A 14,690-nucleotide genomic window follows, 5' to 3' on the forward strand; every position below is an offset into this window, starting at 1 on the left:
CCAAAAATAAAAACTTTCATTATTGGACTCGTATCGAAAAATTAAGAATATTTCTCGACGACATGCACGTAAGATTTTGAAAGTCGACAAAAAGACGAAATAGCAGTATTTTACTATTCATCGTCAAAAAGTCAAAAATTTCAAAAACGTCTTAACGGACTCAGATCTCACTTCCGAGTTCACCGTTCTCATTCAAATAATTATCTCGAATTATTCAAATACTCAAACTCAAATACGGATATAAAATCCCACATCATTCTCACATCATCGAAAGAACATCTCAACATCTTAAAAAAATAACAAGAAAACTTCATATAACTCCTCATCTATTTACAAAGTAAATCAAACAAGGGATCTAAACCCTAATTACTCAAACTCAAGCAATTAAACACGTCATCAAAAGCCCGGGTGTTACAATATCTAACCCTACCCCACCAAAACCACCCCCCAACCGCCCAAGTTCAGTCAAACACTCTTAACTCACGTTGATTTTCAGCCCACACACAACTCACACACACTAACACCTAAAACACACACACCATTCACGCATATACCATTTTTAGCTTGAGCTCAAGCTTTTGAGCTCCGATTTGAGCACCGAGATGAACGCCGATCATCTTTTCGATCACGTATCTAAGTAGGTAAGATCTCTACCTACGTTTTGATGGTTTTCTTTTCGATTTTCGTCGACGTCGAAAAACGTCGATTCTCGACTTTATTTTGAAACGACGTCGGATCGTCGTGAAATTTTAGTATGTTGTTCTTGGGTAGATGTTGAGCATGTTTAATGAAGGGAGTAAGAACGGAACGAACCGTAGCTATGAAACCCATGAGGGCAGCCCCGTTTTTCACATATTAGCTTGTCTTTCGATTTTTGTTTGATCGTTTTGACTTGATATTTGTGCTTAGGGGTATGCTAGAATCGATATATATTAAATTCGTATTTTTCCAAGCACGAAAATTGCATAAATTTTTAGAGTATGATTATTTAAATTCGTGAAGTTAGAGACGTTGCATAATGAATATTATTGCGTATATGTGTTCTACGATATCACATGAGCATGCTAATTGATTTACAATTTATGGATGATAATTGTTGAACGAAATTAAAACTGGAATTCTGTCAAAATTTTACAGCAGTTTCAAGCTTATGTTTCGATGAGTTTTCATTGCTTGATGGCTCTGAAATTTTAGTATGTTTATCTATGATATGTGTATTTCGTTGCTGCAAAATTTCATGTCTTTTGGATGATGTTTGCTATTTTAAAGATATTTTGAAAAATCCTTGACAGAATCTGTCAACTATTGGTAGACTTCACAAAAACGTTTATATCTATTAATCCATGAAGGATTTTGCATCACCGTTTTTTTTAAACGAAACTAGACTTCAATACTTTTCTAAAAACATAAGATTTCAATTTTTATGACCTCTGAAACAGAGCAGTTTATTATTTCAAAAATGCCCTGTTCTGCTGTCATATTTGTCCAACAGTAAAAGTGTATGAGTTTCATTGTTTATTTGGCAGATCATATGAACGTTTTCTCTTGTGAAATTTTAACCAAATCTTCAAGGATACCTTTAGTTTTGGATGATTAAATTTGATGGAATTTTATTAAGGTTTGCCTTGGTTTCTAATGGCCTAAACAAAATTGGCAGAAACTGTCAATCTTTGACAGCCTGCACTAAAAGAGCAATATCTCCAAAAACCTTTAACCTTTTTGGTTAACTACCATTTTTAGAGTGAACTACACTTCATGAAGTTTTTGAGATCAATTGGTATGAGAGTTTATGATGATTGAGTTGGTTGTTATGAATTTTTAAAGATGACACAAAAACAGCAAAACGTTCTAGAAAATAACTTGATTATATTTGTTTTGATGGATGATACGATATGACTAAATGGTGTGAGTTGTGAGAGTTATGATTAACGCACATAAATGTTGGTATCTGACACTCGAACAATTGGTGTCGAGTATAAATGATAGTTTACTGATAAAGAGTTTTGATGATTTTGAATTGTTTGGTTTGCGTTGAAAAGATGTCAAGATGTTAAGTTTTGAGTCGAGAGACGAGTTCACGTAGTGAGATTCACGCGTTGAAATCTCATGGTTGACATTATATATGAATAGGTCATGCCGAAATTTTTAGTGAAATTAGGATTTGAGCATAGTCAATTCTTGTTGACCCGTGACTCAAATACATGCCTAATGGATAGTTTAACTTCTAATTGGTTAATTAGACGAGATGAGAGCGAATAGATCTGCTAAGAAAGTGGACTTTTCGATGTGTTAAATATTTCTTTTAATTGAAGAGCTGCTAATTATAACATAAGGATGTTATAATTAATGAGTAATGACGAGAGATAATAATTGTTATATTGATTAACAATCAAGAGAGATGAACATTAGAGATACTAATGTTTCATAAAAGAGATTAGATTATTGATCGAGGTTTCTTTTATAACTTCTCATCAATTCTTCATAACAATGAAGGTCCTTTTGGGAAGTAACGACTTGAGGGAGAGAGTGACGTTACTCATTGATACAGAGACACAACGAGGTGGGCATTACTTTTACTATACGTATATAGAGATCCCCTGCGTGTCGTAGGCCTCTTATACGAATGAATGCATGAGATGATTTAACTGTTAATTTCAGTTTTATATATCTATCAAATGAGTTTAATGTTACATTTGAGCAAGTTATTTCGTTACAAAATATTTGAGTTAAAGTTATTTCAAGTATTGTCTTGCCATAAAATGTTTAAATTTTAGTATGATATCTATCTGCTTTGGCTTTGCCAATGATGAAATCGAATTCGGGTCCTGAGCAGTTGATAGCTATCCTGCCAGGGCTAGTGTACACCAGTGACCGTGAGTCATCTAGCGGGTTGGCCGGTCAAGTGACCGTGAGAGGTGGCCACCTCTCCGGCACAAAGTTCCAGATATGATAGATTACAAAAGAACTTAGTCTGATCAGACGAACTTTAAGAATCACAAATGAACTTAGTAAGCTTGGGCATTTTTAGCGAAAAACTCCCTTGCTGTACTGATTATGATGGCATGACAATTTACAGTTTTGAAGCATGTATTTTTATACCTAGGCATACGTGCCCACTGAGTGCTTTTGTACTCAGCCCTGCATATGTTTTCTAAATGTGCAGGTTGAGCTGATGTGATGATGGTGCTGCAATGAGCGGAGTCTCCAGGGTTGTTAATAAATAGTTAACCTGTCTAGAATATGTCTTCATACATATGTCTAGCTACTTTCCGCTGCAAGATGTTGTTGATGTTATAGTATGTTATGTCATACTTTGAGTCTTAAGAGAATGGTTTCATACGATGTATAACTTGATTAATGATATTAATTAAGTTTTATGCTGTCTTTCATAGACTGTTTTCAATTGAGTATTAATGAATAAAAATGACGAGTTTTATTAAGATGAGTAAGTTTTACGGCTATAAATGACGCCCCTTTTCTTTCCCTTCTTCTTTAACCCCATCCCTAGTCGTGGATCACTCGGCCTAACTATCCATAGTTAGGGCGGGCTGTGACAGAGTGGTATCAGAGCGAAGGAAAGCTCTGAATTAGAAGTCTTGAGTTTAGTCTAGAATGAGTCACTAGACTAATAGTTATTAACAACCGTGAGCTCAGCGCACCATCACACCAGGCTCAACGAGGTATGTAAAATTTCAAAGTTTATTTGACGTTAAATTTTGAAGAGCACGATGTTGAGGTTATATGATGAGTTATGATGTTATGCTTTGAAGATGCATAGTTTGAGTTTGAGGATGACAACATGATTAATAATGAGTTATTATGTTGTAAGAGCATATGTTGACGTTACATGATGAATCATGAGAGCGTTTATATCATATGATGTTATATGATTGAAGATGCATAATTATGAGTTATGATGTGATGTATTTGAGATGTTTTGTGATGAGAATTGTTTGAGCAGTTGTGATAAGTCACGATGATTTAGATGAAGGAATCTAATGTCATTGTTAAGAGATATTTTCTACTAAGTAGAAGGATGAAATGAGAACTTAGAGCTAAAGCTTGAGAGAATTAGCAATTGCTTTAAGTACTTGTTGGTTTGAGTTATGAGTTTGAGTTATGAGCTTGAGTATAATAGCATGATTAATGATGAGTTATTAGCATGCTGCAATGAGATATTGTACGATATGTTGAGTTGTTTGGTGACGCGAGTTTTGCTCACGCAACCTTAATGGTACTTGAGGAGGTATCATGAGCCATAGTCTTTGGAGATGGCTTTGAGAGAGAATTGTTGAGTTGTCTTACTGAGTCACGATGATTTAGATTAAGGGATCTAATATCATTGTTTAGAGAGATTCCCTACTAAGTAAAGATGGGACGAGATGAGAATTTAGATGTTTTGAGCTTGAGTTTTAAGATAACAGTACTACTTAATAGGAGTTTTGCTAAGTTATGTTTTGTTTATTTCTGTTGCTGGAGCCAAGTAGAGTTAGTTCCTAGAGTCACCTTTAAGTTCTCCTTATAGGTTGGCCAGCACTGTTGGCACTGCACGAAAGTGGACTGTTGTGAGATCGAACTCAGGAAAGATCGGATACGAGGACGAGGCGTACAGTATGTGGTACAGAGATACCCTAGCAGATTTTCAAACACATGTTCATAGACTATGAAAGGATGAAAGCCTTATGGTTGTTACTAGACTGGATGGCATCGTGCACCTAGTCCCCGTGCTACCAATCGAGTGGTAGGATTGAGCAAGGAAGAAAGCCACTCAATATGATGGGACATGTCGTCTTGAGCATTGGACCCACAGGAGATGGGATTTGTTACAGATACCCAGATTTTCTATGCGGATCTACTGACCGGATGCTTGTTTTCTACCAGGGACTCTAGAAGAGTGTAGTAGATATCGAGTCGATCCTTGAGTATCAGTTACCAAAGATGATAAAATGATAAACGATAATGAGGATGAGAAGTAGCCGAGGAGGGCTAGAGTTGATGAGGATGAGAAGAGAAGTCGATGTAGGCTAGAGCTAAGGATGATCTTGAGAGTATGCGCGGTACACCCTCGTTTTTGATTAGTTGCAATTACATTGCGATGTATATAACTTACTTAGGAGATACTGGTACTTGAGATTTTGACATGATGATAGATAAGCATGCGAATTTAGTACCCTACTGATGTTAAATAGATGGATGTTCCTAGTGTGCTAAAGTAGCAACTAGATGAGTTAACTGGTAGCAATTACCGTAGGAGGTCCAGACCGAGACATAGTACTATTAATGGTGTCGGTTTAGAAGGGACATCACGATAGATACTATGGTTTTCGTAGGGTTTAAATAACCCCTTTATGTAAGCCCTCTAAAAAGAGGCATTCTACTAATGGATATATTAGGTTGACCAGAGTGGTCTTTTTGTTAGCATTTCGTGAGTGCTTATTGCCTTACAGATGAATGTTAAGGTGACCGTGAGGGTTTCCTTAAAGTTGAGTTAGTAAATTGAACTTGAGTTTCGAGGATGCTTAGAGCGTTGGTCGAGTTGAGTTTTCCTTTTGTGATTTCAAAAATGCCTCAAAGATGTCATCAAGAGTGTGATGTGAAGGATAGGCGGGATAATACTCCGCCACCACCACCGCAACATGAGAGGAGAGTAAAAAAATATTGAACTTTCGAAACAAGCGTCTAGAACATAGGACCCTGAGTTTAAGCTTTTAGCTTGCTGGTGTGAACTTAAGTTTTGTTATGTATAGTATGTTGAGGGTTTAGAAGACACAGAATTTCCAAGTTCGGGATAGTATATCCCGTGTGACTGGGGAGTGATTATGTTGGACCTGGCCAGTCCGCATGATCCAAATCTCAGTAGACGTGTTTTGGGTTTATAAACCCACGTGTTTCAACTTTTGGTTGAAAAGCCAGATGGGTTCTTACTCTAGGTTATTTTTGTTCGACCTGGTAGTTACTTCATTCTACCCTCGGGTCATTCATTTGAGTCTCTTGAACAATTTGTTTTGATGTCATTCTAGGGTTGAACCCTTACAACTTTTGAGTTATCCTAGTAGATTCTTTTGATGTATAAGACTAGTGAGAGGCACGTCAGAGGACTTTAACACCCGAGCAACTGGTAAACTACACCTGAGAACAATTGAAGACTACTCTTGAGAAGTATGTACCGAGGAGTACACTAAGCAGCGAGAGGCTGATTATCGAAGTTTGATGCAAGGAAAGAAATCGGTTGTAGAGTATAATCGAGAATTCTGTGAGCTATCACGATATGCTCATCAGAAGATGGATACTGATGATGAGATGTCTGAGTTTTATGTGCCAGTTTAAGGCAGAACTTTAAGGTAGTATGGGCAAGTTATTGGATGCACCAGTTAGAATCCTGTTTAATACAGGAGCCTCGCATTCTTTAAGTGTTTGAAGCATGTTACCTTCAAACTCGAACCAAAACGAGCTAGTCCCAAGTTGAGAGTAATCACTCCTGTAGGAAGAGCTACTACAGTTTCTCACATGATTTCTAACTTAGAGCTTGAGTTAGGACCACTAAAGATGAAAGCAAGAACCTTGCACTTAATGCCTATGTGGAACGTAGACATTATTCTAAGGATGGACTGGTTAGCAGAAAACTTTGCCCCGATTGATTGTAAGAAGAGACAGATAACTTTCCAACCACCTGGGAAGGAACAGACATGTTTTCACGACATTGATAGAAAGAAGAGAATTCCAATCATTTCGGCACTTCAGGCGTCGAAATTGGTAAAGAAGAAAGGAGCACAAGCTTACCTAGTTTACTTGAATGATGAAGGAGAATCAAGTAAAAACTTTGAGGATGTAGTAGTGGTAAGGGAATATAGAGATGTATTTCCCGAGGTCTTACCAGGATTGCCACCAACAAGATAGTTGGAGTTCACTATCGACCTAGAACCTGGATCAGCACTAGTGTCGAAGGCACCCTATAGAATGGCGCCTAAGGAGCTACAAGAGCTGAAGATTCAGCTACAAGAATTGCTCGAGTTAGGTTTTATTAGACGTCGTGTATCCCCGTGGGGAGCACCAGTCTTTTTGTCAAAAGAAGGATGACACGTTGAGAATGTGCATAGATTATCGAGAGCTGAATAAATTGACACTCAAGAACAAATATCCTTTGCCGATGATAGATGACTTGTTTGATCAATTACGAGGAGCGAGTTTTTCTTGAAAGTTGACTTGAGATCATAATACCACTAGTTCAAATTTTGACAGGAGGATACACCTAAGACAGCTTTTCAAATGAGGTATGAGCACTATGAGTTCATAGTTATGCCATTCGGTTTGACGAAGGCACCAGTAGTTTTCATGGATCACATGAATCGAGTGTTCCATCAATAACTGGATAAATTTATCCTAGTTTTCATAGATGATATTCTCATCTATTCGAAGAATGAGCAGGAGCGCCAAAACATTTGAGAACGATGTTGGAAACGCTAAGAGTTGAGAAGTTTTTTTTGCCAAATTCACCAAGTGCGAGTTTTGGTTGAACGAAGTAACTTTTCTAGGACATATTGTATCATCCGAAAGAATTAAAGTTGACCCCGTCAAGGTACAAGTTGTACATGAGTGGAGATCACCAACTACGCCTAACGAGATTCGCAACTTTTTAGGTTTAGCAGGATACTATCAGAGGTTTATTAAAGGATTTTCCATGATAGCAAGACCGAGAAAAGAAGTTAAGTACAATTGGAAAGAGGAGTGTAAAGAGAGTTTTTAAGAGCTTAAAGGAAATTGACTACAGCACCAGTGCTGCTAGTCCCGGAAATGGATAAAGAGTATACCATCTACACAGATGCGTCAAAGAATGGGCTAGGATGTGTTTTGATGCAAGAAGGAAGAGTTATAGTCTATGCATCACGACAACTTAGATCCCACGAGATAAATTATCCAATGCATGATTTAGAGCTTGCAGCCGTTGTGCATGCCCAAAAAAAAAAAAAAAAAAAAAAATTTGGAGACATCATCTCTACGGAGTTAGATGTGAGATTTTCACGGACCACAAAACTTTGAAATACTTTTTCAAGCATAAGGATATTAACATGAGGCAAATGAGATGGCTCGAATTAGTAAAGGATGTTAACTGCGACATTAATTATCACTCTAGCAAGGCCAATGTAGTAGCCGATGCATTGAGCCGAAAAGTCTCGTCAAAGTTAGGATGTCTTCTCACGAGAGAGGATGAGCTTATAAAGGACTTTGACAAGATGAGGATAGAGATGATAAAACCACCAGGGACGATAGCGAGTATTGTTGAGACGATGCCTAGTTTGAGGAAAATGGTGATTGAAGCACAAGGAAAGATGAGACAATGAACAAGTTACGAGAAAGGATAAGAGCAGGAGATCTCAAGAGTTACAAAAAAAAAAAAAAAAAAAATCAGACAATGCTATCTTATTTGAGGGGAGAAGATGCATTCCCCGCGATGATGAACTTAAGAATACGATCATGAGTGAGACTCATGACACGCCTTACACCGCCCACCCAGGAGGCACACAGATGTATCAGGTTGTGGAAAAAAAAAAGAGATTTTTGTGGGACGGAATGAAACGAGACATAGCTTTGTTTGTAGAGCGATGCTTAGCTTGTCAGCAAGTGAAAGTATTACACCAACGACCCTATGGGAAGTTAAAACCGTTGGAGATTCCCGAGTAGAAATGGGATCACATAACGATGGATTTTGTGACAGCTTTACCCAAAAGTCAAAGAGAAAATACAGCAATTTGGGTGATTGTAGATCGACTAACAAAATCTGCACATTTCATACCGATCCTAATCGCGTATGGACCAGATAAGTTAGCACAATTGTACGTTCGTGAGATTTTAAGATTGCTTTGAGTACCGGTGTAGATCACCTCAGAGAGAGATCCAAAAAAAAAAAAAATCATCACGTTTATGGATGAGTTACAGAAAGAGTTGGGTACAAGGATGAATTTTAGCATAGCAAACGATAGAAGATATGATAAGAACTACTATCCTTGATAGAGGAGTACATCGGGAGAATGTGTTGCCACTAATTGAGTTTGCCTATAAGATGTGAGACAAAGTATCGAGATAGGAGACGAAGTTTTCTTGAAGGTTTCACCCTCAAAGGGGATGAATAGATTTGGAGTTAAAGGACAGCTTAGACCCAGAGTTATAAGTCCTTACGAGACATTGCAAAAGATAGGTCCAATAGCGTATAGGTTAGCTTTGCCACCTAGCTTTGGAAATGTGCATAACGCGTTTCACGTGTCACAATTGAGAGGATATATATTTTCGACTCAAACCATGTGGTTTACTAAGAAGAAATGATCTTAGAACCAGACTTGAGTTATGAAGAGAGACCTCAGATGATGCTAGATCATAAAATTCGGCAATTGAGTAATAAGTCGATTGCATTGGATAAGGTCCAATGGAGATATGATAGTTAGAAAAAAGTGGAAAGAGAGCTTGAGGATAAGATGTGAGAGAAGTACCCGAAACATTTACAAGAGGTACAAATTTCGGGACGAAATTTATTTTAAGGGGGAGGGTATGTAATACCCGGGCTTTTGATGACGTGTTTAATTTCTTGAGTTTGAGTAATTAGGGTTTAGATCCCTTGTTTGATTTACTTTGTAAAGAGATGAAGAGTTATATGAAGTTTTGTTGTTATATTTTAAAAATGTTGAGATGTTCTTTTGATGATGTGAGAATGATGTGGGATTTTATATCCGTATTTGAGTTTGAGTATTCAAATAATTCTAGATAATTATTTGAATGAGAACGGTGAACTCGGAAGTGAAATCTGAGTCCGTTAAGACGTTTTTGAAATTTTTGACTTTTTGACGATGAATAGTAAAATACGGCTATTTCGTCTTTTTGTCGACTTTCAAAATCTTACGTGCACGTCGTCGAGAAATATTCTTAGTTTTTCGATACGAGTCCAATAATGAAAGTTTTTATTTTTGGACGACGAGTGATTAGTAAACCGGGATTTCTCGATAAACGAACCGAGCTCGTTTATCAGAATTTCGAGAACGAGCTTGCGTTTTCTATATTTATATGGAATTACGAGTGTAATGAAAGTGAGTAGAGGTTGAGAGGGCGAGTAACGAAGAGTATGGGTTGTTAGTCGTTAAAACGAGACGAGACGAGACGAGACGAGACGAGACGAGACGAGATATTTAACGACTAAATATCTAACCCTACCCCACCAAAACCACCCCCCAACCGCCCAAGTTCAGTCAAACACTCTTAACTCACGTTGATTTTCAGCCCACACACAACTCACACACACTAACACCTAAAACACACACACCATTCACGCATATACCATTTTTAGCTTGAGCTCAAGCTTTTGAGCTCCGATTTGAGCACCGAGATGAACGCCGATCATCTTTTCGATCACGTATCTAAGTAGGTAAGATCTCTACCTACGTTTTGATGGTTTTCTTTTCGATTTTCGTCGACGTCGAAAAACGTCGATTCTCGACTTTATTTTGAAACGACGTCGGATCGTCGTGAAATTTTAGTATGTTGTTCTTGGGTAGATGTTGAGCATGTTTAATGAAGGGAGTAAGAACGGAACGAACCGTAGCTATGAAACCCATGAGGGCAGCCCCGTTTTTCACATATTAGCTTGTCTTTCGATTTTTGTTTGATCGTTTTGACTTGATATTTGTGCTTAGGGGTATGCTAGAATCGATATATATTAAATTCGTATTTTTCCAAGCACGAAAATTGCATAAATTTTTAGAGTATGATTATTTAAATTCGTGAAGTTAGAGACGTTGCATAATGAATATTATTGCGTATATGTGTTCTACGATATCACATGAGCATGCTAATTGATTTACAATTTATGGATGATAATTGTTGAACGAAATTAAAACTGGAATTCTGTCAAAATTTTACAGCAGTTTCAAGCTTATGTTTCGATGAGTTTTCATTGCTTGATGGCTCTGAAATTTTAGTATGTTTATCTATGATATGTGTATTTCGTTGCTGCAAAATTTCATGTCTTTTGGATGATGTTTGCTATTTTAAAGATATTTTGAAAAATCCTTGACAGAATCTGTCAACTATTGGTAGACTTCACAAAAACGTTTATATCTATTAATCCATGAAGGATTTTGCATCACCGTTTTTTTTAAACGAAACTAGACTTCAATACTTTTCTAAAAACATAAGATTTCAATTTTTATGACCTCTGAAACAGAGCAGTTTATTATTTCAAAAATGCCCTGTTCTGCTGTCATATTTGTCCAACAGTAAAAGTGTATGAGTTTCATTGTTTATTTGGCAGATCATATGAACGTTTTCTCTTGTGAAATTTTAACCAAATCTTCAAGGATACCTTTAGTTTTGGATGATTAAATTTGATGGAATTTTATTAAGGTTTGCCTTGGTTTCTAATGGCCTAAACAAAATTGGCAGAAACTGTCAATCTTTGACAGCCTGCACTAAAAGAGCAATATCTCCAAAAACCTTTAACCTTTTTGGTTAACTACCATTTTTAGAGTGAACTACACTTCATGAAGTTTTTGAGATCAATTGGTATGAGAGTTTATGATGATTGAGTTGGTTGTTATGAATTTTTAAAGATGACACAAAAACAGCAAAACGTTCTAGAAAATAACTTGATTATATTTGTTTTGATGGATGATACGATATGACTAAATGGTGTGAGTTGTGAGAGTTATGATTAACGCACATAAATGTTGGTATCTGACACTCGAACAATTGGTGTCGAGTATAAATGATAGTTTACTGATAAAGAGTTTTGATGATTTTGAATTGTTTGGTTTGCGTTGAAAAGATGTCAAGATGTTAAGTTTTGAGTCGAGAGACGAGTTCACGTAGTGAGATTCACGCGTTGAAATCTCATGGTTGACATTATATATGAATAGGTCATGCCGAAATTTTTAGTGAAATTAGGATTTGAGCATAGTCAATTCTTGTTGACCCGTGACTCAAATACATGCCTAATGGATAGTTTAACTTCTAATTGGTTAATTAGACGAGATGAGAGCGAATAGATCTGCTAAGAAAGTGGACTTTTCGATGTGTTAAATATTTCTTTTAATTGAAGAGCTGCTAATTATAACATAAGGATGTTATAATTAATGAGTAATGACGAGAGATAATAATTGTTATATTGATTAACAATCAAGAGAGATGAACATTAGAGATACTAATGTTTCATAAAAGAGATTAGATTATTGATCGAGGTTTCTTTTATAACTTCTCATCAATTCTTCATAACAATGAAGGTCCTTTTGGGAAGTAACGACTTGAGGGAGAGAGTGACGTTACTCATTGATACAGAGACACAACGAGGTGGGCATTACTTTTACTATACGTATATAGAGATCCCCTGCGTGTCGTAGGCCTCTTATACGAATGAATGCATGAGATGATTTAACTGTTAATTTCAGTTTTATATATCTATCAAATGAGTTTAATGTTACATTTGAGCAAGTTATTTCGTTACAAAATATTTGAGTTAAAGTTATTTCAAGTATTGTCTTGCCATAAAATGTTTAAATTTTAGTATGATATCTATCTGCTTTGGCTTTGCCAATGATGAAATCGAATTCGGGTCCTGAGCAGTTGATAGCTATCCTGCCAGGGCTAGTGTACACCAGTGACCGTGAGTCATCTAGCGGGTTGGCCGGTCAAGTGACCGTGAGAGGTGGCCACCTCTCCGGCACAAAGTTCCAGATATGATAGATTACAAAAGAACTTAGTCTGATCAGACGAACTTTAAGAATCACAAATGAACTTAGTAAGCTTGGGCATTTTTAGCGAAAAACTCCCTTGCTGTACTGATTATGATGGCATGACAATTTACAGTTTTGAAGCATGTATTTTTATACCTAGGCATACGTGCCCACTGAGTGCTTTTGTACTCAGCCCTGCATATGTTTTCTAAATGTGCAGGTTGAGCTGATGTGATGATGGTGCTGCAATGAGCGGAGTCTCCAGGGTTGTTAATAAATAGTTAACCTGTCTAGAATATGTCTTCATACATATGTCTAGCTACTTTCCGCTGCAAGATGTTGTTGATGTTATAGTATGTTATGTCATACTTTGAGTCTTAAGAGAATGGTTTCATACGATGTATAACTTGATTAATGATATTAATTAAGTTTTATGCTGTCTTTCATAGACTGTTTTCAATTGAGTATTAATGAATAAAAATGACGAGTTTTATTAAGATGAGTAAGTTTTACGGCTATAAATGACGCCCCTTTTCTTTCCCTTCTTCTTTAACCCCATCCCTAGTCGTGGATCACTCGGCCTAACTATCCATAGTTAGGGCGGGCTGTGACACGAACATACGCTGCTGAGCATCAAATCAAGCCTCGATCTGCTCATCTTTCAGCCTCATCTTCTCTTTCTGACGTTCTATCGCCGCTAAGGCATCCTGCAACTCCACATCCACAAGTCGTTGTGGATCGACAGTAGAGCCCTGAAACTGAGATGTACCACTCGACTGCTCACTACTCCTATAGCTGGCTTGCAAGTCCACCAACTCCAAACATTCTCTTCTTTTTGTCGAGTCCACCAACAGCCTCCATGTACACCTTGTTCATATCGATCTCTGGCGGATCAGAATCATCATCCACAGGCTGACTCTGAGAAGCAACTAATTCATCCATTCTTTCCTACAATATAATATATATATAAAAAATGAGTTATACTTAAGAATTAGAGCAATAAAAATAATACTTAAACAAGTACTTAATATTTTACTACGTACTCCAATATGTCTAGACTTCTCGTCTGTATAAGTACCATCCTTGTTCTTATGAAGGATCTGATAAGCATCGTAGAAACATTCAGTCGGCTCCACTCTTTTCCTTTTAGCCTATTAAAAAACTATAACAAATATAAATATTATTAATATGAATTTCAATGAAAAAAATAATATGAATACATTTTCAACGTACCACTTCTTCAGCATACTGAAGAATAGACCTCGAACCTCCCTTGTGCTTCACTTGACCAGTTCCAGGACCTAAAGGCTCAGACATCCTACACTTTTTTGCTATCTCTGATTTGGCTTTGAATTCATCAGAGTCCCAGTACTTAAGCCAATTAGGCCAGTGATCCTCGTGAATAAAAGAAGGCCTCTTGTTCTTCCAAGTTATGATATTCAGTCGTAGCCATTTCAATTTCCCCATGAAACCTCCAAATATAGTAATCCCCCACAAATCCATTCTTCGCAATGTGATATTGAACATTGTTTCTAGTATGGAAACGTATATTATCGCATCTCCTACACGGGCACCTAATTTTTTCCCCATCCATTAAATCTCGTCTACTGCTAGCCTAATCAATGAAACGTTGAAGACCTCTTTGAAAATCAGGATTCAAAGCTCCATCAGGTAGAAAACGTTGATACATCCACTCACGATTTTCACTCATTTTTACAATTTTGGTTCATTTAAGCGTGTTAGCAATTTTATATTTACTGATATTTAGAGTTTTAATAATCTTTAAGTCTATAGAACATCAAAAGATGTAGGGAACCTTGTGGAATATCCTAACCTTTGTTTTGATGATACCAAAATTCATAGGTCTTAACTGTAATAGACTAGAATCGTTTTTGAACTCAAGTGTTAGAGTTCGTTTCTAGTTTAGCTTGCGGTGTCGAAGACTGAAGACTGAAGGACTGAAGACTGCAGATACCAACT

General features: G+C 37.0%; 1 protein-coding gene and 2 long non-coding RNA genes across 3 annotated transcripts; 2 read left to right on the top strand and 1 right to left on the bottom strand.

Annotated features, from left to right (window-relative positions):
• The first annotated feature begins 463 nt into the window (after positions 1–463).
• LOC131024574 (uncharacterized) lies at positions 464–3,440 on the top strand. Its single transcript, XR_009101927.1, has 3 exons — positions 464–641; positions 2,494–2,560; positions 3,164–3,440. It is a non-coding gene; the product is annotated as an uncharacterized LOC131024574 (long non-coding RNA).
• Positions 3,441–10,227: 6,787 nt separating this feature from the next.
• LOC131024573 (uncharacterized) lies at positions 10,228–13,207 on the top strand. The gene is made up of 3 exons (XR_009101926.1): positions 10,228–10,408; positions 12,261–12,327; positions 12,931–13,207. It is a non-coding gene; the product is annotated as an uncharacterized LOC131024573 (long non-coding RNA).
• Positions 13,208–13,499: 292 nt separating this feature from the next.
• On the bottom strand, positions 13,500–14,481 carry LOC131026002 (uncharacterized). Its single transcript, XM_057955783.1, has 3 exons — positions 13,944–14,481; positions 13,754–13,861; positions 13,500–13,658 (listed from the first exon to the last, which is right to left on the bottom strand). Exons 1-3 carry the CDS (start codon positions 14,298–14,300, stop codon positions 13,500–13,502), a joined length of 624 nt encoding a protein of 207 aa, XP_057811766.1. The 5' UTR covers positions 14,301–14,481.
• Between the last annotated feature and the right edge of the window lie 209 nt (positions 14,482–14,690).

The sequence above is a fragment of the Salvia miltiorrhiza genome, chromosome 5 (assembly GCF_028751815.1).
Source record: "Salvia miltiorrhiza cultivar Shanhuang (shh) chromosome 5, IMPLAD_Smil_shh, whole genome shotgun sequence".
Lineage (NCBI taxonomy): Eukaryota > Viridiplantae > Streptophyta > Magnoliopsida > Lamiales > Lamiaceae > Salvia > Salvia miltiorrhiza.

Bases quoted from the DNA above. Each gene is read 5' to 3' on its own strand.
- LOC131026002 (XM_057955783.1), bottom strand. From the start codon at position 14,300: ATGGGGAAAAAATTAGGTGCCCGTGTAGGAGATGCGATAATATACGTT. The intron at 13,862-13,943 runs GTACGTTGAAAA...GTTTTTTAATAG, and splicing joins TTCAGTATGCTGAAGAAGTG to GCTAAAAGGAAAAGAGTGGA. The intron at 13,659-13,753 runs GTACGTAGTAAA...ATTATATTGTAG, and splicing joins AGAAGTCTAGACATATTGGA to GAAAGAATGGATGAATTAGT.